General features: G+C 41.6%; 1 protein-coding gene across 6 annotated transcripts in view; it reads left to right on the top strand.

The window, feature by feature from the left end:
- The window catches only part of ALMS1 (ALMS1 centrosome and basal body associated protein), a 111015-nt gene that overhangs the window by 47794 nt on the left and 39869 nt on the right, over positions 1 to 23352 (top strand). For all 6 annotated transcript variants that reach the window (XM_042469045.1, XM_042469042.1, XM_042469046.1 and 3 more), the window contains exon 10: positions 858 to 983. In XM_042469045.1, coding sequence (XP_042324979.1) covers positions 858 to 983 — 126 coding nt within the window. The remainder of the gene's footprint in view (positions 1 to 857; positions 984 to 23352) is intronic.

Below are 23352 nucleotides of genomic sequence, written 5' to 3'. Positions count from 1 at the left end.
CAACATGTCACATTCCTGCAATTTATTTAGTGTGGAGTGGCATTATTGGTGATGCATTTTGCCTTGTTTTTGCCATTTTCTATAAGGGACACCATTTTACAACCCTATTGTATATAATGGGATTTGAGCATTCATGATTTTGATATCCACAGGGGTTCCTGGAACCAAAGTCCAGTGGATATTGAGAGCCCACTGTACTGTGCTTATCTTACCAATGAGGACCATCTCATATAGCATCTTTTTTCTTCTGCTCTCATGCTCTTGTCCAGTATAGACCTGTCATGGGACAGACAAACCCCCAGACCCTTCCAGTTAGCCCTTCAATCCATCCTTAATGGGCTGTGGAGGGTGGGTCACTTCCAATGCCACTTCCCAGACCCTTCTCTGAGGAAGTGTGAGGTACTGCCTGGCCTGTCTCTCTCTTTTAAAAAAGCCAAACCAGCTTCTATTAAGCAAAACAGAGAGCACTTCTGCTGTCCACTGGAAGGCCAGAGGAATTCATAGGTAAGGAAATTGTCTGTTTTGTGTGTTAGGGAAGAACTGGTCGCCCAAATATACTCTAGGAGCAACATACATTGGTACTATAGGCACAAACACAGTATGCGCTTGCGGTAGAGCTGAGAGTACCAGACTGATAGAATGTATGAAACTCATTCAGAGTGTCTGAGTGAGCATGGTCTCCTAACTGAAAGATAGTTTCTATTTCTGTGAGTAAGCAACAGGGGTCTTAATGGCTGTGGAAATAAGATGCCTTCTATATGACCAGCAGTACAAAACTGTGTTCATAAATCTTTATACCACATCTGTTGCTAAAATTGCTGCTTTTGTCTCACTCACTTTGCTTTGCTGGCTTGCAGATCCACCACTTTTGCTGCCTTATAAACCACCAGGGAGCTCGGAGGTGTACTATGTCCCCTGTTCGAAGGAAACTCTTGGACTTTCTCGGATGAGGTCAGAGACTACTGTGGAGAGCTCCCACTCAGGTACTTCACCTTCTGACCTTGATCACAAGTGTGTCTTGGTTGCTCATTACCCTGGATTTTATTCTCATGGCACTTCCCAAGCTAAAGAGCTGATGCTGCATAAAATAAAAGAACACTCACAGGGTTTTTTTTATGTGTGTGTGGCACTTAAATTGATTGAACAAAGCTGAGATTATCTAGACTTTACACTAGTTATAGGGCAGCAATAAACTTCTTCTTTGCCTCTGTGGCTTATTCATATCGGATACCTTTTCAGACTAGATATTAGCTGGGGGATTCTGGGAGTTGCTATCCAACACATCTGGTGGATGCCAGGTATGGGAGGGTTGTGATAGGGAACATATGCCTATTAAAAGAGAAAGAGACTAAATTGTGTTAGATAGTTGGTATATATAGTCTGTTAATGGAGAAGAAATGTTAGTTGAAAACTATTGTTGTATGTAACCAGGTGATGTTAATACAAAATATAAACCCAGTTCCATTGTGCGCTTTTGAATCATTGTGCCTGCAAGACCAGCCTTGGAACAGTTGTCAGGTATTTATTATAATCATATTCTTCTGCTTTTCCTCCACATATTTCAAGACAATATGCATTGTTCTCCCCAGCATTATATTTTCACAACAATTTTTTGAGGCAGGTTAAGCAAAAGAAGAAAAAGAAAAACTGGCTCAGGGTCACTTAATTGCCCTTGATAACTGAGTAGAGTTTGAATCCAGGTCTCTCTGGTCCTCATCCTACTAATGCTACACTGTCTTTCTGACACGTCTAACTTTTATTGAGACAACTTGGTATTGCTAGCTCAGCAATACCAAGTTGTCTCAATAAAAGTTAGACGTGTCAGAGAAAGAAATAATTGGCCTCTTACTCTTCCTTTCTACTAAAACCCAGCAGCTTTCAGTCCAGCTGTATCCAGAGCACCAGAAGATGGCTGGGAATGTGTACTGTCTAACCTGAGGATGGGCAATCTACTACCTTGCACCTAAACTCACAGTTTTTGACTTGGCTTCAAAAGCTTCCTGCAATTAATTGTTCCAAGGCAAGAGACTAGGTCATAAAGAAAAGTTGGTGGCTTTATCCACTGGTGGCTTCTGCCCCACAATCTGTTAGTTTAAGAGAATATTATGAAAGCAAGAACTTTCATTTAGCTCTTGTGTGAATTTAATATATTTGTCTAATAAACACACGGAACAACAGAATTTTAGCTTTAGGGGGATGGTTTGCGATCCTGAAAAATGAAGAGCGATAGCCAGTGTACACAAGTGAAATGTGACTATATCTCATTGGTTTGTTTAGCAAGCACTGCCAGTATTCATGACACTTTCCTAAATTCAAAAGGCAGTCTCAATCCCAGGGAATTTGTAATTTAAATGTTGATGTGGGAAACAAGAAAGGAAGAGCAGTAAGAATAATGAAAAACTGCATTTGTTTCACTTACCACACTTCGACTTGCTTATAGTGCAACATGGAAACTATGGTACAGTTGGCCCTCTGTATCTATGGATTCTGCATCTTATGGATTCAACCATCCATGGCTTGAAAATTTTCAAACAAACAAAAAGTCCCAAAAAGCAAGCCCTGATTTTCCAATTTTATATAAAGGGACTTGAGCACCCACACATTTTGGCATCCATGGTGGGTCCTGGAACCAAACCCCACTATGTTAATCCAAAGGCCAAAAGATGGAATGTGTAGTAGCATCATGTAGTTTGAAAAGTAGTTCTCAGTATACAAAACAGCATGAGAGGAAGCATAGGAACTTGAAGAGACAGGAGACTTTTGCACTGCTGAAAGTGGAGGAGGTAGATGAGTAAAGGTTACAGGCAGAGATGTAATTGGGATGTACAGACAGACAGGCCATTGGGCAGGACCATAGAGAGCTTTAAAGCTGAGGATACCAGTATTGTTTTGGGTACAGAGGAGGGAGACCAAAATGATCAAAGACCTGAAAACTGTCCTCTGTGAGGAACAGCTTGGGGAGCTGGTTGGGTTTAGCATGGAGATGAGAAGACTGAGAGCTAACATGATAGACATCATAGAATCGTAGAGTTGGAAGAGACCACAAGGGCCATCCAGTCCAACCCCATTCTGCCATGCAGGAAATCCAAATCAAAGCATCCCTGACAGATGGCCATCCAGCCTCTGCTTAAAGACCTCCAAGGAAGGAGCCTCCACTACACTCCGGTTCTCCCTCCTCTGTACCCAAAACAATACTGGTTCCTCAGCTTTAAAGCTCTCTATGGTCCTGCCAATGGCCTGTCTGTTTGTACATCCCAATTACATCTCTGCCTGTAACCTTTACTCATCTACCTCCTCCACTTTCAGCAGTGCAAGTCTCCTGTCTCTTCAAGTTCCTATGCTTCCTCTCCTGCTGTTTTGTATACTGAGAACTAATTTCAAACTACATGATGCTATACACATTCCATCTTTTGGCCTTGGATTAACATAGTGGGGTTTGGTTTCAGGACCCACCATGGATGCCAAAATGTGTGGGTGCTCAAGTCCTTTATATAAAATTGGAAAAAATCAGGGCTTGCTTTTTGGGACTTTTTGTTTGTTTGAAAATTTTCAAGCATGGTGGTTGATCCGTAAGATGCAGAATCCCTAGATACAGAGGGCCAACTGTACCATGTTTCCATGTTGCACTATAACCAAGTCCAAGTTTGGTAACTTATACAAATGCAGTTTTTCATTTTTAATTACTGCTCTTCCTTTCTTGTTTCCACCATCAACATTTAAATTACAAACTCCCTGGATTGAGACTGCCTTTGAATTTAGGAAAGTGTCATGAATACTGGCAGTGCTTGCTAAACAAACCAATGAGATATAGTCACATTTACTTGTGTACACCGGCTATCGCTCTTCATTTTTCAGGATCGCAAACCATCCCCCTAAAGCTAAAATTCTGTCGTTCCGTGTGTTTATTAGACAATATATTAATTCACACAAGAGCTAAATGAAAGTTCTTGCTTTCATGATATTCTCTTAAACTACACGATTGTGGGGCGGAGCCACCAGTGGATAAAGCCACCAACTTTTCTTTATGCCCTAGTCTCTTGCCTTGGAACAATTAATTGCAGGAAGGTTTTGAAACCATGCCAAAAAACTGTGATTTAAGTGCAAGGTAGTAGATTGCCCATCCTCCGGTTAGACAGTACACACTCCCAGCCATCTTCTGGTGCTCTGGATACAGCTGGACTGAAACTCTGGTGGTTTTAGTAGAAAGGAAGAGTAAGAGGCCAATTATTTCTTTCTCTGCCAGAAAATATTAAAGCACAGAGCAATACCAAGTTGTCTCAATAAAAGTTAGACGTGTCAGAAAGACAGTGTAGCATTAGTAGGATGAGGACCAGGAGACCTGGATTCAAACTCTTACAGTTATCAAGGGCAATTAAGTGACCCTGAGCCAGTTTTTCTTTTTCTTCTTTTGCTTAACCTGCCTCAAAAAATTGTTGTGAATATAATGCTGGGGAGACAATGCATATTGTTTTGAAATACGTGGAGGAAAAGAGCAGAGAAGAATATGATATATAATACCTGACAACTGTTCCAAGGCTGGTCTTGCAGGACAATGATTCAAAAGCGCACAATGGAACTGGGTTTATTTGTTTAACATCACCTGGTTACATACAACAATGTTTTCAACTAACATTTCTTCTCAATTAACCGACTATATATCCCAACTATCTAATACAATTTAGTCTCTTCTCTTTTAATAGGCACTGTTCCCTATCACAACCCTCCCATACCTGGCATCCACCAGATGTGTTGGATAGCAACTCCCAAATCTCACAGCAATACAGTATCTGTCTGAAAGGTATCCAATATGAATAAGCCACAGAGGCAAAGAAGTTTATTGCTGCTCTAAAATAGTGTAAAGTCTAGATAATCTCAGCTTTGTTCAATCAATTTAAGTGCCACACACACACACACACACACACCCCCACACACCCACCTGCGAGTGTTCTTTTATTTTATGAAGCATCAGCTCTTTAGCTTGGGAAGTGCTATGAGAATAAAATCCAGGGTATGAGAACCAAGACACACTTGTGATCAAGGTCAGAAGGTGAAGTACTGGTGGGAGCTCTCCACAGTAGTCTCTGACCTCATCCGGAAAGTCCAAGAGTTTCCTTCGAACAGGGGACATAGTACACCTCCGAGCTCCCTGGTGGTTTATAAGGCAGCAAAAGTGGTGGATCTGCAAGCCAGCAAAGCAAAGTGAGTGAGACAAAAGCAGCAATTTTAGCAACAGATGCGGTATAAGATTTATGAACACAGTTTTGTACTGTGGTCATATAGAAGGCCTATTATTTCCACAGCCATTAAGACCCCTGTTTGCTTACTCACAGAAATAGAAACTATCTTTCAGACCCTGCTCACTCAGACACTGAATGAGTTTCATACATTCTATCAGTCTGGTACTCTCAGTCTACCGCAAGCGCTACTGTGTTTGTGCCTATAGTACCAATGTATGTTGCTCCTAGATATTTGGGCAACCAGTTCTTCCCTAACACCAAAACAGACAATTTCCTTACCTATGATTCCTCTGGCCTTCCAGTGGACGCAGAAGTGCTCTCTGTTTTGCTTAATAGAAGACAGGGGTTTGGCTTTTTTTAAAGAGAGAGAACAGGCAAGGCAGTACCTCACACTTCCTCAGAGAAGGGTCTGGGAAGTGGCATTGGAAGTGACCCACCCTCCCACCCCATTAAGGATGGGTTGAAGGGCTAACTGGAATGGTCTGGGGGTTTGTCTGTCCCATGACAGGTCTATATTGGACAAGAGCATGAGAGCCGAAGAAAAAAGATGCTATATGAGATGGTCCTCATTGGTAAGATAAGCACAGTACAGTGGGCCCTCAGTATCCACTGGACTTTGGTTCCAGGAACCCCTGTGGATATCAAAATCATGATGCTCAAATCCCATTACAGTGGTACCTCGGGATACGAAATACCCAGGTTACGAAATTTCCGGGATACGAAAAAATCCCATGGAATAATTGTTCCGGGTTACGAATGTTTTTCGGGTTACGAAAAAAATTTTTGGTGCTTTCGGCGCTTTTTCGCACGAAACGCGGCTTTTCCCCATTAGCGCCTATGGCAATTCGGCTTACGAAGGCTTTTCGGGTTACGAAAGCGGCCGCGGAACGAATTAATTTCGTAACCCGAGGGAGCAGTGATATACAATAGGGTTGTAAAATGGTGTCCCTTATAGAAAATGGCAAAAACAAGGCAAAATGCATCACTATATGCCACTCCACACTAAATAAATTGCAAGGAATGTGACATGTTGGAAAACAAAGCATGCCCATCACTGTCTTGAGATCAGTGTATGTAACAAAATACAGTCCACAGCAAGACCAACAGACTTCAGAAGCAGGAGAGTCTAAGACCTCTCATTTTCTATAAGTATAGCACTGCTCTGCTTCTCTGCATTTCTGAGAACTAGAGCACAGCAAGGTTAGAGGACTCTTTTGGATTTTGACATCTTGTACAGCATCTGCACTTCCCTGTTACAAGCACTCCATGAATAGGTTCAAATACATCTACCTGCTGTTCAAGGGCTATGAAAAAACTAGAAATGAACAACAAAATTTCTGGGATCCTCTTGCTGACTTGGACAGGAAGTTTGTGACTGGGGCTCCTGAAGGTCTCCCCTTCATAGGATCACTGCAACTCAAAGTTTGCTTGACAGTAAATAACAACACATTCTAAAAAGCTGATTTCCTGAACTGAATAAGACTGTATGAGGAGGTACAAAAATGGTGAAAACTGTCTTCCTGTATTGAAGAGACGTGATGTCCACATGGGCCATCAGATGGTCTTTTGAATGCCTTCTGCTTGAAGACAGAGGAAAACTAAAAGGTTAAAAAACACTGCTGTTGTTCCAGAACCTTCACCATTTTGTTCGCCCTCCTCTGGACATGCTCCAAGTTCTCACATCACAATTCAAAAAGGAAGTTGAGAAGCTGCGGGATGTCCACAGGGGTGACTGTAATGGTGTAGGGTCTGGAAACCATGCCTTATGAGAGAGAGACTTAGGAGCTGGGTATGTTTAGCTGCGAGAAGAGACGTTAAGAAATGATATGATAGCCCTGTTTAAATATCTGAAGAGGTGTCACACTGAGAACGGAGCAAGCTTGTTTTCTGCTGCTCCTCAGAATAGAACATGGGAGCATGGATGCAGCTACAGGAAAAGAGATTCCCCCTCAACATTAGGAGGGACCTCCTGACAGCAAGGCTGTTCAACAGTGGAACACACTCCTTTGGGAGTGGTGGAGTCTCCTTCTTTGGAGTCTTTAAATAGAGTCTGGATGGTCAACTGTCACAGGGGATGGCAGGGGGCTGGGCTGGATGTCCCTTGAAGTCTCTTCAATTCTATGTCTACAAACTGCTGTCAAGTCGATTTCAGGTCTGCTGGGAGAGGCGGGCTAAAAATAAACTTTATTATTATTATTTTATTATCAGTGTATGGTGATGAGTGATCTTCAAGTCACACTGTCATCAACAGCACTGATCAAGTCTTGCAGACTCTGGGCAGCTATGGCTTCCTTGATTTAATATATCCATGTGTAATGGAAAAATGTAAGGCTAACTCAAGAACTTTCAATATACTGGGGTAGAGTTCACCTTTTACCCTAGGACTGTTCTGGTATTTGCCTGCATTTAATCTTTCATTTCAAAGTAAAGACTTAACTAATATTAAAGAGCCACAAAAAACAAACTTATGTCTTTTTAGGGCTGGCTATGAAGCCATGGAAGAGATGGGTGCTGTGCAACTCCTTTTCCTAAATACAGGACTGCAATGCAGATGTTGTTGAACTCCAAACCCCCATCATCCTAGTTTCTGACCAAGTATGATGTATGAAGGAAAGAGTATTTCACTATACCAAGAGGCTATAGTTTTCCCACCTCTACAACATGCCAAATGCGTCTGGCAGGAAAGGAGTGGTATTCAGTGTTACTGGTGTATATCTAGAAGCCAAAAGAAATTAGGAAGATTTTATATTATACATAGGAGACTGCTCGATGGTTTACCAAAATGAACAAACCTCCTGAGTTTAGTGAAGAGAAAAACTCAGGGCTGCTGAAGCTGCTCTTCTCCAGTGAGAGGAATCTAACAACATTCTGAATTTTCTCTACTTTGCTCATTTTACAAAGCCTGTCACAAAACTGTGTGTAATGTCACTGTTATATTTTACATCAATGTATAGCCATACCTTTCTGCTGTTGCTGCTGCTGACTATGGTGTCTATAATGCAAAGCCAGCACCAACAAAGAGGTATGGACTCAAAAGTGCTCAAAGCTAAAGAATTTGAGGGGGTGGGAGGGAGAGGGTGAAAATAATTTGAGGAGGGGGACATGCTATCATAGTATTATCTGCTCCATGCCCCAACTCAAAGTGGTGAATCTCAGTTTTGGAAAGTGTGGCATTATAAACATCCAGAAATTCAAAAAACCAGTTCAATCAGCTAGCTGTCTTGGACCCAAAAACCCCTATATTCAGATCACTGCATGATAATGGACTTAGATAGCTGCTTTTTTCAGTTTCCCCTAGGAACAAATATTAAAGCAGCAGGGGACTTGGTAGCATGATGCTCAGGAAGATTTTGCAAATGCAAGCAGAATGTTGAACAATCGTGTAGTAAATCAGAAAGAATATTTACTCCTGTACTTCTTTGAAAACTACATCAAATAGCTACTTGTCCATATAAAAATTGAAATGGCCATGCTGTGCTCTTCCCCACTCAAAAAGAAACTCCCCTCACCCACAAGTCTGAACGTACAGGCATCACCTATTACAATGTTATTTAAGCCAAGCATGAATTTTTCAGGTTGTCATCACAGATGTCCTCCCCTGCCCATTAGTATGAGTTTTCAAACCAAAAAACAAATTCAATTTCTCACCAGCCTGTCTGCTGAAAATTGAGCTCTGGTTGAAATCAGCAGTTGTGGTGCTTAGGATTTCATGTCTCTTCTGAGGAAGAGGTCTTGGAGCATCCGTCTCATTGTTGTCAGTGCTGACAAATATCTCTGCTGAATAAATGGTCTTTTCGGGCTTTCTGTTGTTATCTGAGTGATAGCATCTGATGAAATCCTTTCTGTTTGAGAAGCAGCAGTGGTCTTTGAGCTTTTCCAGACTCTGCCACCAGTTCCCAGATTTCTGCCACTGCTTGGAACTGGAAAATTCTGCCTGCTTTCCAACAGTTCCTGAGTCGTGTGGGGCTTGTTCTGCTACAATGGAACTCAGGATGCTTAAACTGAGACTCTGATGCTTAGTGGTGTTGGAAATATGAAACTCCTGAGTCTTTGGGGAAGGTTCACTGGGTTTTAACTGGGGGTTGCTTCTGATGAAATAGCTGAAGCATTTAAAGCTGAAGCATTCTAAATTCACCCAACTTGTCTCATTTCAGTTCCAGTGTCCAACTGGCCAGGAAGATCCAATCAATACACTTTGGAGATAAAGTAATGTGGACACCAGACAGTGCTTTCCTGGTTGGTGACGAGGAGATCCTGCTAGGACTGTGGCTTTGTTTCTGGAGAAGGTGGTAATAGACTGCTGCTTCTTACATCTATGTCTCCAGCCCTACCTAAAGTGAATCAAAAGTAGTTACTACTCTCTTTACCAACATGATCTCCTTGCCTTTAGGCTCAGGGGTGTGGGGAAGCTTCCGTTGCCATCTGCAGACTTATCTTGGGGACAAGCATCATCTGTCTTCTGCTGAGACACATTTATGGAAAAGGACAAATCAGCCATGTTGCCTTTTGGGATAAAATTGTTATCACACACTCATCTAAAGGTGTGTCAGATCTTCTCAACTCAGTAAGTATTTGAGAAGGTTGAGCTTCCTTGTAGTCCTCTGTAAAGTTGACTTTTGCTCAATACAACCGGCTTGGGATTTTCTTACTAATGCAATGTTCTTTCTAGATGAGTTTCTTCTTTGACGCCAAATAAGGACACGTCTTGATCAGAGCCTCTGCCTGAGGAAACCCAACACTCCTATCCAGTATACGAACAGTGCTGTGTCTCCCAAAGCACAGGGTTTTAAATTTTCTTGCTGTGGCTTACTAGGTTTCAACGGTTCTTGTTAAAAGGTTGCCTTCCAAAGGTACTAAATTACCAGGAGTGGTTTTATGAAAGCCAGGGCAGGAGCAGGAGATATAACCTCTTGCGGGTGCAAAATGTGATAGTAAAGTAATTTGCTTGGCAGGTTCAGTGAAGAGTTGCTGACTGTCAACTTGGTTGATGCTTTCACTTTGTCTCCTACATGCTCTGGAGGCACCAGCCAACTCCATCAGATTTATGTCTTTGGCACTACCCAGGGGAACCTGACATTTTGTTTGGAGTCCAAGAAATTATCTTATGTTTCTGAGCTGGTTACAGGCAGGGAATTGTATTCTGTTTATGGACTTTGTCTCTGGCTCACTTTGAGGGCACAGTCAGTTCTACACACTGGTCTAGCCTGAACTACCTTTGGTACCTCAGCTGGTTCGAAATTCTGTGTATGAATGGCCTTTTGTAGCTCATTGCCACTTGAAGGTTTTGAGAGTTCTGGGTTGAGCTTTGATAGGTCAGGGCTAGAAATTTTTCCAGTTCTCCACAGCTGACCCTGTTAGAGAATCCAAGAGACAGAAATTTACAACATGCATAATTCATTAATACAGCTCTCCTGCCGCGCTCGAGAGCTCTGCTCAGTAAAATAAGCAATAAATGGAATATCTTTAATTGGTTGTTGTCATGCTGAAATTGTGGCATGTGGTACTGAGATAATGAGTCCCAGAAAGTGCCATACCATAATGGCACACCAGAGACTTTTACACTCTAAAAAGTTTCCCAAACCATCTCCAATAAAACCTCAGCCTTTAAGGATGGAGGAGAAACAAGTAGATAGGTATGGGTAAGCACCAGAGGTCCAAGAACCACCACAGAACAAAGCACCCAAACCAAAACTGGAGGTGGGCCAAAAGGCACCCAAATTTGCAAAATATTATGTTTACTTCAGCTCCCTGCTGCTCCTTTAATACAGACCTGCCAACAAGGCACTATTTTTCTAGCCAGGAAAAAAGTAGAGAGGGGCAGGACTGAAGGGACATGGGAGTTCAAGGGAGCAAGCAGGATGTAGAACCCTCCCACAAAGTAGACCCATCTCCCGGGAAACAGGCTTCAAACTATTTCATACAAAATTCAGGGCTAAACTAGTTGCTACTCCCAGCTAAGTACACTGAAGAAATTAACTGCTGAATGATAAGTCCTGGGGTTTGGCTTCAGGACACACACCCCAACGATACCAAAATTGATGGATCTCACAATCCAATTACTGTATATACAATGGCCTAGTAAAATGGTGTCCCTTGTATAAACTGGCAAAATCAAGGTTTGCTTTTTGGATTTTATACACCACACACATATATATCAAGACACAGTGATTGAATCTGTGAATGGAGAATCTGTGGATAGAGAGAGCCAAACTGTATACAAAATCCCATTGCTTTAAAGGATCCAATTCTGTTGGACTAACAAATGGATTTAGCTCTCCGTTTCCAGAGAAAACAATTGAAAGATACTAGGAATAAAGCCTGACAACCTATATTAAAGAAAATTATTTATGTTTTAAGTTGTGATGCTATCAGTATTTTCACACATTTCCTCCACTACTTCTAGTAAGTTAAACTGCGTAGTTATTTTTAATGGTAGGACTCCTATCTATCTATCTATTTATTTCTGGCATAGGTTTTTCAAAGAATGCTGGGAAGTTCATAGTAAAAGCACAATGTTAACATTTTAAAACATAACACAACAACACCAAGTTAGCAGAAAAATAGTTAGAACACCTTATGGGACAAAAGAGCTTCAGAGACCACCCTAAAAATGGGAGAAAGGGGAGTTGGTAAGGTTTCCCCAGAGAAGAAAGTCATAAGACTGATCCCATTCCCCCAACTCCTTTGGACTTTACAATTCCAGTGAATAGCATTCACTGAAGATGAAATCTGCTGTCATGTGCAAGATAGGATGAAGTCTGATTTGACTGTTTATTAAATGTCAGTGAACGGTAAAAATCTAGTAGAAACTGAAACCATATACACACATATTACTCCATAAAAAATAATATATAAGCTTCCTTCCCCTTTACCACCAAAAACTATTTCCTTTACTGATGTGTCTGGAGTGGCGGGGGGGGGGCGGGCGGGGGGGGGGGCAGAATTTACCAGTAAATATTTCCAGAAAAGTATTTCCACCAAAAAATTTGGGATCGTTCCAGCTGTATTTTTGCTCACAAAATAATGAGAGTGTTTTGAAAGTACAAATATGAAAATATGAAAAATGATTTCCGGACTGGTCATGCCCTAATATTTTTAGGGACAAACCCAATAAGCAAGTGCTGGCAAAATATAAGAAATCAAGAACTGTGTGGTAAGTCACAGGTACCGTATTTTTGGCGTATAAGACGACCCCCCACACTTTTCCAGTTAAAATATAGAGTTTGGGATTTACTCGCCGTTATAAGACCCCTCTTCCAACACACACCAAATAAAATTTAAAAAACATCAAGATTTGATTCACATATGGTAATTTTAATTCAAATGCTTATGCATGGCAGGTATTAGCAGGAAACCTTGTTGTATACAAAGCTGCTTGGACTGGTCAGCTCTCCCTACCTGCCACGCCCTCCCTGTCTCCAGGACTATCAGAGCGGTAGCTGCTTTCATAAGGTCAAGCATATGGTGGGGATGTGACCGTGGCCGTTTTTGAGCTCCTCCACCATATGCGGTGACGCCCAGATTCGCCAGTCCAGCTAAGAGGTTTTCAGCACCCGCCCTATAGACGACCACCCGGCGTATAAGACAACCCCTGACTTTCCTGGGTTAAAAAGCGTCTTATACGCCAGAAAATACAGTAATCCAAGTTGGAGAGATGAATATTCTAGCACTCTCATGTAGCCAAGGGGGAAAATGTTTTCATTTGGCCTGCTCTGAAATCTACATGTGTTTACAAAACTGACAAAGTCAAAAACAAAGCAGAGATGTGTAATTACAAATGGGTAATTTCTATAAGCTAATCTGAAGATGTGTTCAAGTATACCAATATCACCCCAGCTTAACTGAAATGCTCTTCTAACTAATGCATGGGTACTATAGCACAGTGAGCTTCTACATCACAGGGCCTTCTGCTAATCGTAAACAGAAAATTCCCAGCTAAAGCGAAGCAAGTACATTTTGTGGCACAATAAGGATGTGGACGGTCCATTTAAAAAAAGGTCTTCACCTTTGTGCAGTTCACATCAAGCCATATATGAACACACAGAGAGGTAACAGAGAGGCTGCTAATATTCCTTTCTTGGTAACCGTGCAGAAAACATAAAGGATAGCCTCTGCTTGATCCAGTAAATACAATTTACATGATGTGGGTGAGGGGAGCCCAGCCTGTTTCATAAAGCGGGCTAAATTCAAATATATCTTTACACAGCAAAGATCGCACAGCAAACAGACAATCAAACAAACAAGAAGATTCTCTTCAGTCAAGTAACAGTCAGTCAAAGTCAACAAGAAGGTTCTCCTTTAGATGCATGCAGAGAAATAGCACCAGAAGCTTCAGCTTCCTGCAGTGGAACATGCTTGCAATAAAGAGAATTAAAACTGAGGAAAGTATCCAGTAGCATTACTCAAACCATGCTGGATAGGCCACACGCCAGTCACCTCACCCACATGTTAGCACCCCGCAGCAGAGTCCCTGTTATCATTGCTGAAAACGACAAGACAAACACATAGAAAATCAAACAGGCATTTATATCTGTGTGTTATCAGAGCATGGAGCAACAACACTTGAATGCATAAAAGAGGGATTCATCACCACATCTTTCCCCTTTATCACCATGAAACTAGGCCACTTCTCACATTACTTTTTCGCCTCAACAAGGCTATATGCCATCTTCCCTTTTGCAAGCAGAAGTGGGAAAGGGTGACACACCCGACTTTCCTCTAACCCACTTTCTTGGTTCCTGGAGTTAGGATAGTAACTTCTGAGATATTAGATCACTACCCTGGATTGGCTACAGCCACAGGACTACAGCCTAGGAACTCAGGACAAAAGCAGTACTCATTTTGCTTCCTTAAAAAAAAAGTCACAGCCAAAGCTTTCAAACCCTTTTTTTAAGGAAGCACAAAAAGTAATCTGAAAAACACGGTGACTTGGCTAGTTTATTCCCTCCTCCTGAAAACCCTCTCTCCCACTCAAAAGTCAAGAGTGGTCAAAAAGTAAAACCAGGAATGATGTACACATCATTTCTGTGCAAGACTGAAGGATCAGTCCCCAGATTCTCCCAGAACCCATCCTCCCCAGTGCACCCATTACACCGTTTTGCTTCTGTTATTCTCAAAATGGCAACCCAGGAGGTGATGCTGCATTACCTTCTGCCATTCAATTTGACAAAGGCTCCATTGGAACAAAGGAATTTATTGGGGATAGTTCAGAGAGCAAGGGTTTGCCTATTGTTTGTGTGTTTGGGAAGCCTTTCTCTAGTCTGTTTTCTCTGGCGGGGGGAGTGAATTACTGAAAAAATTGTGCCCTAGTTTTTTAATTGCAGGTGGGTGTTTGGAGGACTGATTGTGTTGGCTTCTAGGATTGCAAGGTTGGGGCTCACAGCTCACCCTTTCCCCACTTCTGTTTTGTTCTAGGGACACCTGCAATAAAGGTCCCCCCCCTTTAGATACCACTTGCAACACAGGACAACAGAAAGCAGCTATAGCCTCCCGAATGCTCAGCAGAAGGAATCACATGCGGAGGAAAGCGCCTTCAGGGAATTCCACATAATTCAATTATGCAATTCATCATAATTTCCCAGTGTTCCAACCAATGTGAAAATTTCCTTAAAATATCATTATGGAACACGCTGGTAGCAAGAAATCACCTGCAGACTCTTTTCTTTAATGTCAGTTTCAAGACATTGTCACCAAAGTCTCCTGAATCTGCTGCTCGTGTCCTTGGGCTTACCTTACGAATTCCCAGATGTCCTGGCATTCAATACTGCTCTCTCTTTATTTGTTCTATCATCCGTCCGATCCTCTCATTAGTCAGGCACAGAGTCTGCAGGTTGAGCTGCCTGCTTTCAGTTTCAATGAGGCTTTTGGAGAATATGGATGGATGAATCTGTCAGTTTTGGTTTTTCACTCGTTCCTCGTTTTACAGACAATTCATTCTTTCCTATTTATGCATTACAAAGTATTTTCCTATAAAACAGTGCTGAACAAAAACATATATGCAAATTTGATGTATGCATTTTTGCCTAATACAGACAGTTTTGTTACAAATGGTTTTACCTAAATAAAGACACAATCTTCAATTATGAAAACCTTCATCTTTTCTTTTTATCACCTTATTTTTCACGAATCTACACATTTTTGTTTGGAGAAACGTACCACAGAACTGAATTACGTGCAAATATTGAAGGACAGCATGCTTGCTTGCACAGTTGATTGAGAAATCAAAGACATAGCTCTGTTAGTATGGATCTGTATGCAAAGTGATCTTGTAGCCTCTTTGAGACTAGTTGGGTAGTGTTGTAAGTTTTTGTAGACTCTAAGTCTGATTCATTAGATTGCCTGAGCACTTCACTCGATGCAATCTGATGAAGGTCAGACCAAGCTATGAAAGCCTATCTCACCAACTTCTTTTTCTCGTTATTCTCAAAGGTATTACCTGATCTCTTACATACTGGTTCAGAAAATTAAATGTTGGCAATTTCTCTACTGTAATGCAAATTCAGTCATTTTTTCCCATCCCATACTAGTCAGATCGTGATACTTCATAGATGGACTGCAGAAAGGACAACAAAGTACAGTGAAATAAGTAACAGAAACTGTGATATTAACGTTACTAACGTATGTTAGACTAGAATTGCTCTGGTGCATGACCTGTTCACTGAGCCTATGACAAAATGACAGAGAATCTGACAAAACGTTGTTTACCTTTCCAGAGTGTTAACTTCTCAGTATAGCAAATATGTCAATCTTTTTATTTTTTAGTAATTCCTCCCTCACCCCACTTCCTCTGTCCCCCTACTCCTAAACCCTGACAACCTGGAACCACTTTCAAAAGATTTGCTTACAATTTACTACACTGCTTATCAATTTTGTAAACCTAGACCATGACAACCTCCTGTTAGCAGACAAGTTGCCCCAAACTGGTAACTGGCAAAACCAGCCTTTGCAGAGATACTGCAGTAGCCCAAGAAATCAAACAATTATTGATTGTTCCACTATGGAGCCAAAACTGGTTCTTGTCCCAAGAGAAACTGAACACAAAACAGCTATTCATTTTGCCTTGACTGCAAGCTAGATGGCTGTCTCTACGTATACAGCCTGCCAGTCCACATGCAATGAAGTCACTGGATGTGCAAGCCCTTCCAGGCAAATGAACGGGCCTGTTTTTCTACAATTTTCTTCCCCCGTTATTGTTAGCTTTCCAATACAAGGGAGAAGGATGGAATTAAGCAGACCTGTTTTGCATTTCTTTTTAATTTGCTTTTCTTGACGTATTCTGAAATTCCCTCTACACTTCCCAGAGTCCCTTAGGCCCATCCTATTTTTCTCCCCTAAAACCTATGTAAAGGTAACAGCAACAAGAGGAGAGAGTGTTTTTGCTGGAACGTCTGTGCATTCACTGGCATCTATATTCTGCCACAGCAGTTTCCCAGGGAGCCTTAATCTGCATGTGGGTGTCCGGTACCCTGGAGAACTAGGGTTCCTGGCCACTACTAGGTCCAGGATATTGCATGGCAGTGTTCCAACTGCAAAGTGGAAGCCAAAGGCTGCATCTACATTGCAAAAACTAATGCAGTCCGATGGCTGCTTTAACTGCTATGGCTCAATACTAGAGACCTCTGGGATTTGTAGTTTGGTGAGATAGTCAGTTTTCTCTGTCAGAGTGCTTATGGTGCCACAGCAAATTCAGGATTCCTAGGATGAATCCACCTGACAGTTAAAGCAGTTATCAAACTGCAACTGACTTTGCATGTGGCAGCAGCCACAGTTCCCAGAGGCTCCAGCTTAAGGTTTTACCCTCAATTCAGTCAGGAGATGGTATGCTGAACTATGACACTTATAAACCTAGAGAGATTTTAGAGAGCTCCTGGGATGGGCAGTTGCCTACCATGGGCTTTTGCTTCTTCTTCTTCACGCACTCTGTAGTATCTGAATGGCGTGCATCACGGGGGCGTTCATCTTCCAGAAGAGTTTTGACACGGGCCGCCAGGGAGTCCAGACTGCTGCTGTGGTTGCTCTGACTGGCACTGGGGGCCCCTTTACTGCCAGCTAAACTGGCTCCACTGAGCCTTGTTCTGAGCATTTTCACACATGCCTGCTCATCTAACACCGTGTTGAGTGCAGAACAGGAGGTTCATATCGCAGAAGGGTTTTCACTTTCTATACCCAGTGAGGTCCACGCTGCTGTTGGTTGACTACTTACTATCTCTTATTGCTACTCCTTTGGTTTTCTCCAAAACTTGTTGAACGTTTTCCAGAGTGTTGGAGGGCTTTACACTAGAGTAGCCTGAAATTCTTTGAGATCTCTGGGGTTACTCAAGTTGCTCTTTGACGCACTATTTCCAGAAACAGGCCGACTTTTATTTACCAATACACTATTGAAACCTTTGGCTCAGAGCGTTGTGATGGGCTTCACTCCCTTGTCTTTTCAGCAACTGCTTCACATTGTCGGCTTTCAACTTTTCTGGTAAAACTTGCTTCTGGCTGCCAATATCCACAGCACGAAAACCTTCCCATTTAAGCGACCAGAAGGAACTAAGGTTTTGGCCACGTGTATTGTCTTCTTGAACATTTTGCCCGTTGAGTGTCTTCATCCCATGACCACATCCTCTGAATCCCTGTATAACTTCCCTTGATGGTCCAGAACCTACAGAAGCATCCATGTCTTTCATTTGTTTCAATGAGCTGCGCCAGTTTCTGTGGAGGAGGAGACGAAGGAGCTGGTGTTAAAGTTTCTCCTGAAGTTCTACTTTCTGATTCTGCCAGAAGCTTCTCAATTCCTTCAGTGTTTCGATCCTATGAAAGAATAATCTCTTTCTCCTTCCGAATCTACACACAAAGAAGTGTGTTTCTCCAGTCTACACCTTTTCAGCATTTTCTTGAGCCACAGAGCCACAAAATGGTTTCTCTTTACTTACTCCGACGCTCCTTTGGCTCATTTACGTCTGCCAGTGACTTTACACATTCTGGGGCCCTCTCCTCTTCATTGAATGAGAATCAGAAGGAACTTCTGGATTACTTGGCTCAGTTCTGTACGGCCACAAAGCAGCTGGGGATTTGATGTGGCCCCTGACAGTGGCTGTGGGGCGAGCACAAAGCTGTAATACGGCAGACAGTCCTGCTCTGACCAAGCAAGTCTCCAGAAGGCTTGTGAGGGAAGCTCTGTGGGGCAGTGGACTATCAGAGGCCAGTATGTGATCTGCTGGAACTGGCCCGATAAATGGGAAGAGTTAAAGCGTGACTGTATTGCATCTATAACAGAGTGAAGGTTCTCCTAGAAGAAAACAAAAAAATGGTAGAATTCACTTACCAAAATGAAAATGCCTACAAATCCAGTGTCAGGCTACAGGTTTGGGATACAACAATTATTATGGGGTACAAAACAGTCCAAAAATCCACGAAACATGTGATGCCTTTATTGGGCCAACCAAATGTTAAAATACACACTCAAGCTTTCAAAACTCCATTGGCTCTTTATCAGACAAAGGGTTAAAAAATTACAGGAGGAAAAAAATGCCTGTATTTTGTCAAGACAGTGGTGGTGGTGGTGGTCTGAGCAGTGTTACCAATTTCCAGGAACTCCCCAAATCCAGGGAATTAATTAATTTTTTCCGGGGATTTAGTAAAACATTCCAGGGAATATCTCTGAGGCTTGTTGGCAACACTGGTTCTGAGTCTGGGAGCCATCCCTGCAGGCAGGCAACTTCTCCTTCTGACCATGGGGTACTGGGAACACAGCATTTTAAAGTCCAGAAATTTTAAAATTGCATTAGCAAAGAAAAAGGTACTTCTATGAAATCCAGGACAACTCATTCTTAATAAGAACTGAAGAACAACTTCCTCATCTTATTTCATCTTTGCCTGATGAAGAAACCAGTGGTGCTTCAAAAGCTTGCGACATATATTTTTGCATTTTGGTTGTCCCCATAAAGGTTTTACTATTTTTTTGGCTTTGAATGTTACGTACTTTGTTATATGGCCAAAACGCTACCCTTGGAATTATTATGGAAACAGTGGTAGCCGCACACAGATTAAGAGACCCACCAGACATAAATGCCCCTGAGACACTCAGTCTACAAGGTTCCAAGCTCCAATAGGGTCGTGATTCATGAGGAAAAAACAAGGAGGCGTTCCCCAAGAGCTCCTATACGGTTTCTTGAATAGAAAACTGGGGAAAAAGGGGTACGGAAGGCCCCTGTGGCAAACAAAAAATTCAATAAAGGAACTTCTTGTTACACTCTCTGTAGGAAACAAGGAACCAATAGTATGTTAAGGAACATGCACATATGGAAAGAAGGAGCGGGAGGACGGAGAGAGACAGACACCAGGGTCTCCGCTGATACCATAATGTACAGAAGATGACTGAATAACAAGAGCCTTGCTGGACCAGATCAAGGTGAGTTCACCTGACTCACTATCCTGGCTTGGTCAGATGATGCTGGGAAGCCAGAGAGCAGGCCTTGAAGGAAAGCAACATCTACCACACCGCTGGTATTCAGAGGCGGACTGTTCTGTTTAGCTATCAGGATTCATAAAACTCTTGAACAAAACTTAATGCCATGACACAGCCTCCTTTATTTCCGCCATACCTTCTGACAGTGCCACACTGTGTGGACAAATCAGTAGATGCTTTCAGTGTTCTGAGCTCAGTGGAGACAGTTCAATTTCTATGATTGGCCCTCGAGGCACGAATGGAAGTCAGTATCGATGAAGTGACTGATCGATGCCAAGGTTATGGAGGTATACTGTGCAAGAGGTGAGAAAATTAATCTGGAAAAGCAATTAGACCGTCTACTCTGATGCACATATGCCATTTGCAATTTCACCAACCACCACTACTCCACAAGGACTTCACAACTACATTTTATATTAGAAGGAAATAACTGCATAGATGAGTCTCTTCAGCATTTTAGCAAAAGAATCTGCCAAGAAGCACGAGGAGCCAAAAACACTAAGAAAGCTACTTTCATTTACACAGTGATTTCTTAACAACCCATATGCAAAAGAAGATATTACTGAGACCTATCCAAATACTCATTTTAAAGCTTCCAATCCTTCATATTCCTTTAAGACCAAAAAACAAGCACATATTTCACATCCTTGGTCCTCCCAATATGAAAGACATACATCTTCATTGCCAGAAATATATATTTAGTAGATGAATTTTAAACATATTTAGAAAAGGAAGGAGGTTATCACAGAAAGGGAGCAATGCATAACAAAAGCATGGCTTATTCTAAAAAATTTGATACTGATTTGTGAAGTAAATCCATAAAACCAATTTTACAAGGGGACTAAATTATTTTCAAACAACCAAGTCCAATTTTATTTGTGCTCAGCCAAGCCAGGCTGGAGAGGGGTCAGGAATGGTACTTTTCCATCCCTTTTAATAAAGCCAGACAAAGAACTGCTAGAAAGAATCTCTCCCTCCACAACATGTAGGATGATGTTTCCTGCGTATGACCTGCGGAGCTCATTTTTGTTACAGTATTCATTTTAGTGGGTTAACATCCTTTGTGAAGGTAATTGGCCAGCTGCACAGCAAAGGGGCCTTTTCCCCCTTTCTCTTTCCTGAGAGCCGCACACTGCTTCAAACATCCAACTAAAGAATGCAAGCTTGAGTCGGATAGAGTCTGGAGGTTGCAAACATTTTCTAGACTCAAATCACACACCTTATATTTGGAAGGCACACAAGTGGGTCTTAGTCACAACCTCCTGCCATGCAGAAAGACTACAACCAAGGACTCCTAAAAGATTTTTGCCGATCCAAAACTCCTGTTTAAAAGATTCTCAAAGATTGCAGGTCACCACCCTCACGAGACAGTTTATTCCTACCTGTCGAACAACTCTTGACATGAAGTTCTTCCTATTTGATTTGATTGATTGATTGTTTATTTATATACTCCTTTCTCCGAAACTGGGATTCACAGGCAGTTAGTTCAGGTGGATTTTTCCCCTTCGTTATTTTGTAATTTGAACTCCACATGGCTTGTGTGTCCTAGTGCTATGGATGCAAGCACTGATCTCTCAACCTTGCTTGATTCCCATTTCTTCAGGGGCACTGAAGTGCTCCTCAACCAACGGGAAGGTGTACGTAGTGTCCCCTGAATATCACATTGCCCCTTAACACGTGTGAATCTTTCACCCAATAAAGCCATTTTTGTGGGATGGGGATGTTTTCCTTCTAACCAGGACAAAAACTGTATAAAATGTTCTGCATCCCTCTGTGCTTTGTGTGACCTGGCTTTGCTTGGGAGCTACCCTTGCTTGCCTTTTGTTTTGTTAACTTTCTACACTTGATCTCCTGATCGCTCCTTTTTAGCCATGGTTTAAGGCTGTTAGGTGGATGGGGTGGGATTGATTGTTCCTGCCTCACTACTAAGTATTGCGTTCAAACTAGATTGCAATTTGGGCCCTTTTAACATGCTAGTTCATTACACATATTGGTTTAACAAAAAAGCATCCTGGGTGCAGGAACTTTGTAGATGAAGGAAAGAGCAAACATGAAAGATACGGGACGATGACATGCCAGCAAGCTAGAAAACATTTGCATTATAAATAAATATCTTTTTTAAAAAAGGGGGGTGGGGTTAACTTCATGGAGAAGGCAAGCAGAACAACTCTGTTGGTGTGAGAAGCTTTTAATGGAGTCTATATACAGTGATTCTCCTGTGTGCACAAGTTATCCCAGTACGAAGAATGGAGAGACTGGTAATGTCACATATAGCCATTTAACAACAACCGTTCACAGAACGTTTCAAGTTCCCCATCACTCAGTCCCTGATCTTTGTCAATCTTGTTTCCTCACACTGCATTCCTGGTTGATGACTTTCCCAGTCATGCCAACACCACCTTCAGTTTTTTCACCCTGTCTTTTTCAGAAACAGCTAACGCTTTTTACAATATTACGTTTAGAATGGAGCAGTCTTTTTCCACTGGGCTGTACGTTCTCCCTTTTAAGCACTAGGAGCGTTTGTCTGGAAACTGTCTTTCCCACAGGAAAAATTGCTGCAATTTAACTATCACCAGAATAGGCAAGGCCATTTTAAGGCATCTTTACCTTGGAGCACCCAGAGAAGAACAATGAAGATTAAGAACTAGACCATGACGCCGACCTATTTATTGAACAGGCAACTTGCAATTAAATGAAACGGACAGAACGGTTTTTATAATGGAGTCTATGTGCTGCAATTGTTATCTATTCCAGTGATTGTTTTTTTGTAATAATTTTCAATAGTCAATTGTTTTCGAATTATAGGTGTTTTAACAGATTAGCTGATTTATTATTTATTAACTTTTGTATCATGAGGGCTTTAAAGGGTATTTTGTTTTAACCCTTGTTGTTCAGCCATTTGGTGTCCTATCTTGGGGGAGACAAAATAATAAACTAACAAATAAGGTTGAACGGACGGCATAAGACAGAGGGAAATTCTTTTCCAAAGGATTGCTATGGTAATTATTGGACGGAACACCCCTATTTTGCTTTGAAAAAATAATTAATAACAATTATCTTACCCTTGCAAAAGGGGTTATTTCAGACTCCTCCCCTCTTTCAAGTACTGCACGGTTTTTTGTCTTTGTTTTTGTTAAGACCCCTGTTTACGGGCTAATTACAATTGCAACCTCTTACCTTACCTTACCACATTAATGATAGCTTCTATTTCTACAATTATTTTATTTACTACCTTTCCCCTTATCTTTTCATTATGACCTCTAGAAAAAGTTGCCATCTGAAGTTAACATAAGAAACAAACAAAGAAACTCTTTGTGGCAACAAAGACGAATAAGAATTATGTACTATGCATCAAACAAACTGCAGATAAGATTAAGATTGGTCAGCAAAACAAGCACACAGACTAGTAGGTGCCTGCCAATTAATGAAACAAAACATCTTTTTTAAAATGATAAGAGATTATGCGAAAAGAAATACTGAACTTACCGGTATCTTCTCTTCTTTCTATATTCATTTCTCTGTGATCTGAAGTTGCAATACATCTTTCGAAAACTGCTTTGAGCTTCCAGAAACATGCTGAGGATCGTCTTGAAGATTGTTCCTGAGGAAAGTTCATAGTCAATACCAACTACCTCCCCCATGAACTCTTGTTAGCTCTGATTT

Source organism: Sceloporus undulatus, chromosome 5 (genome assembly GCF_019175285.1).
Source record: "Sceloporus undulatus isolate JIND9_A2432 ecotype Alabama chromosome 5, SceUnd_v1.1, whole genome shotgun sequence".
Lineage (NCBI taxonomy): Eukaryota > Metazoa > Chordata > Lepidosauria > Squamata > Phrynosomatidae > Sceloporus > Sceloporus undulatus.
The sequence above is the reverse complement of the archived record's forward strand: the minus strand, read 5'-3'. Positions and strand labels throughout refer to the sequence as shown.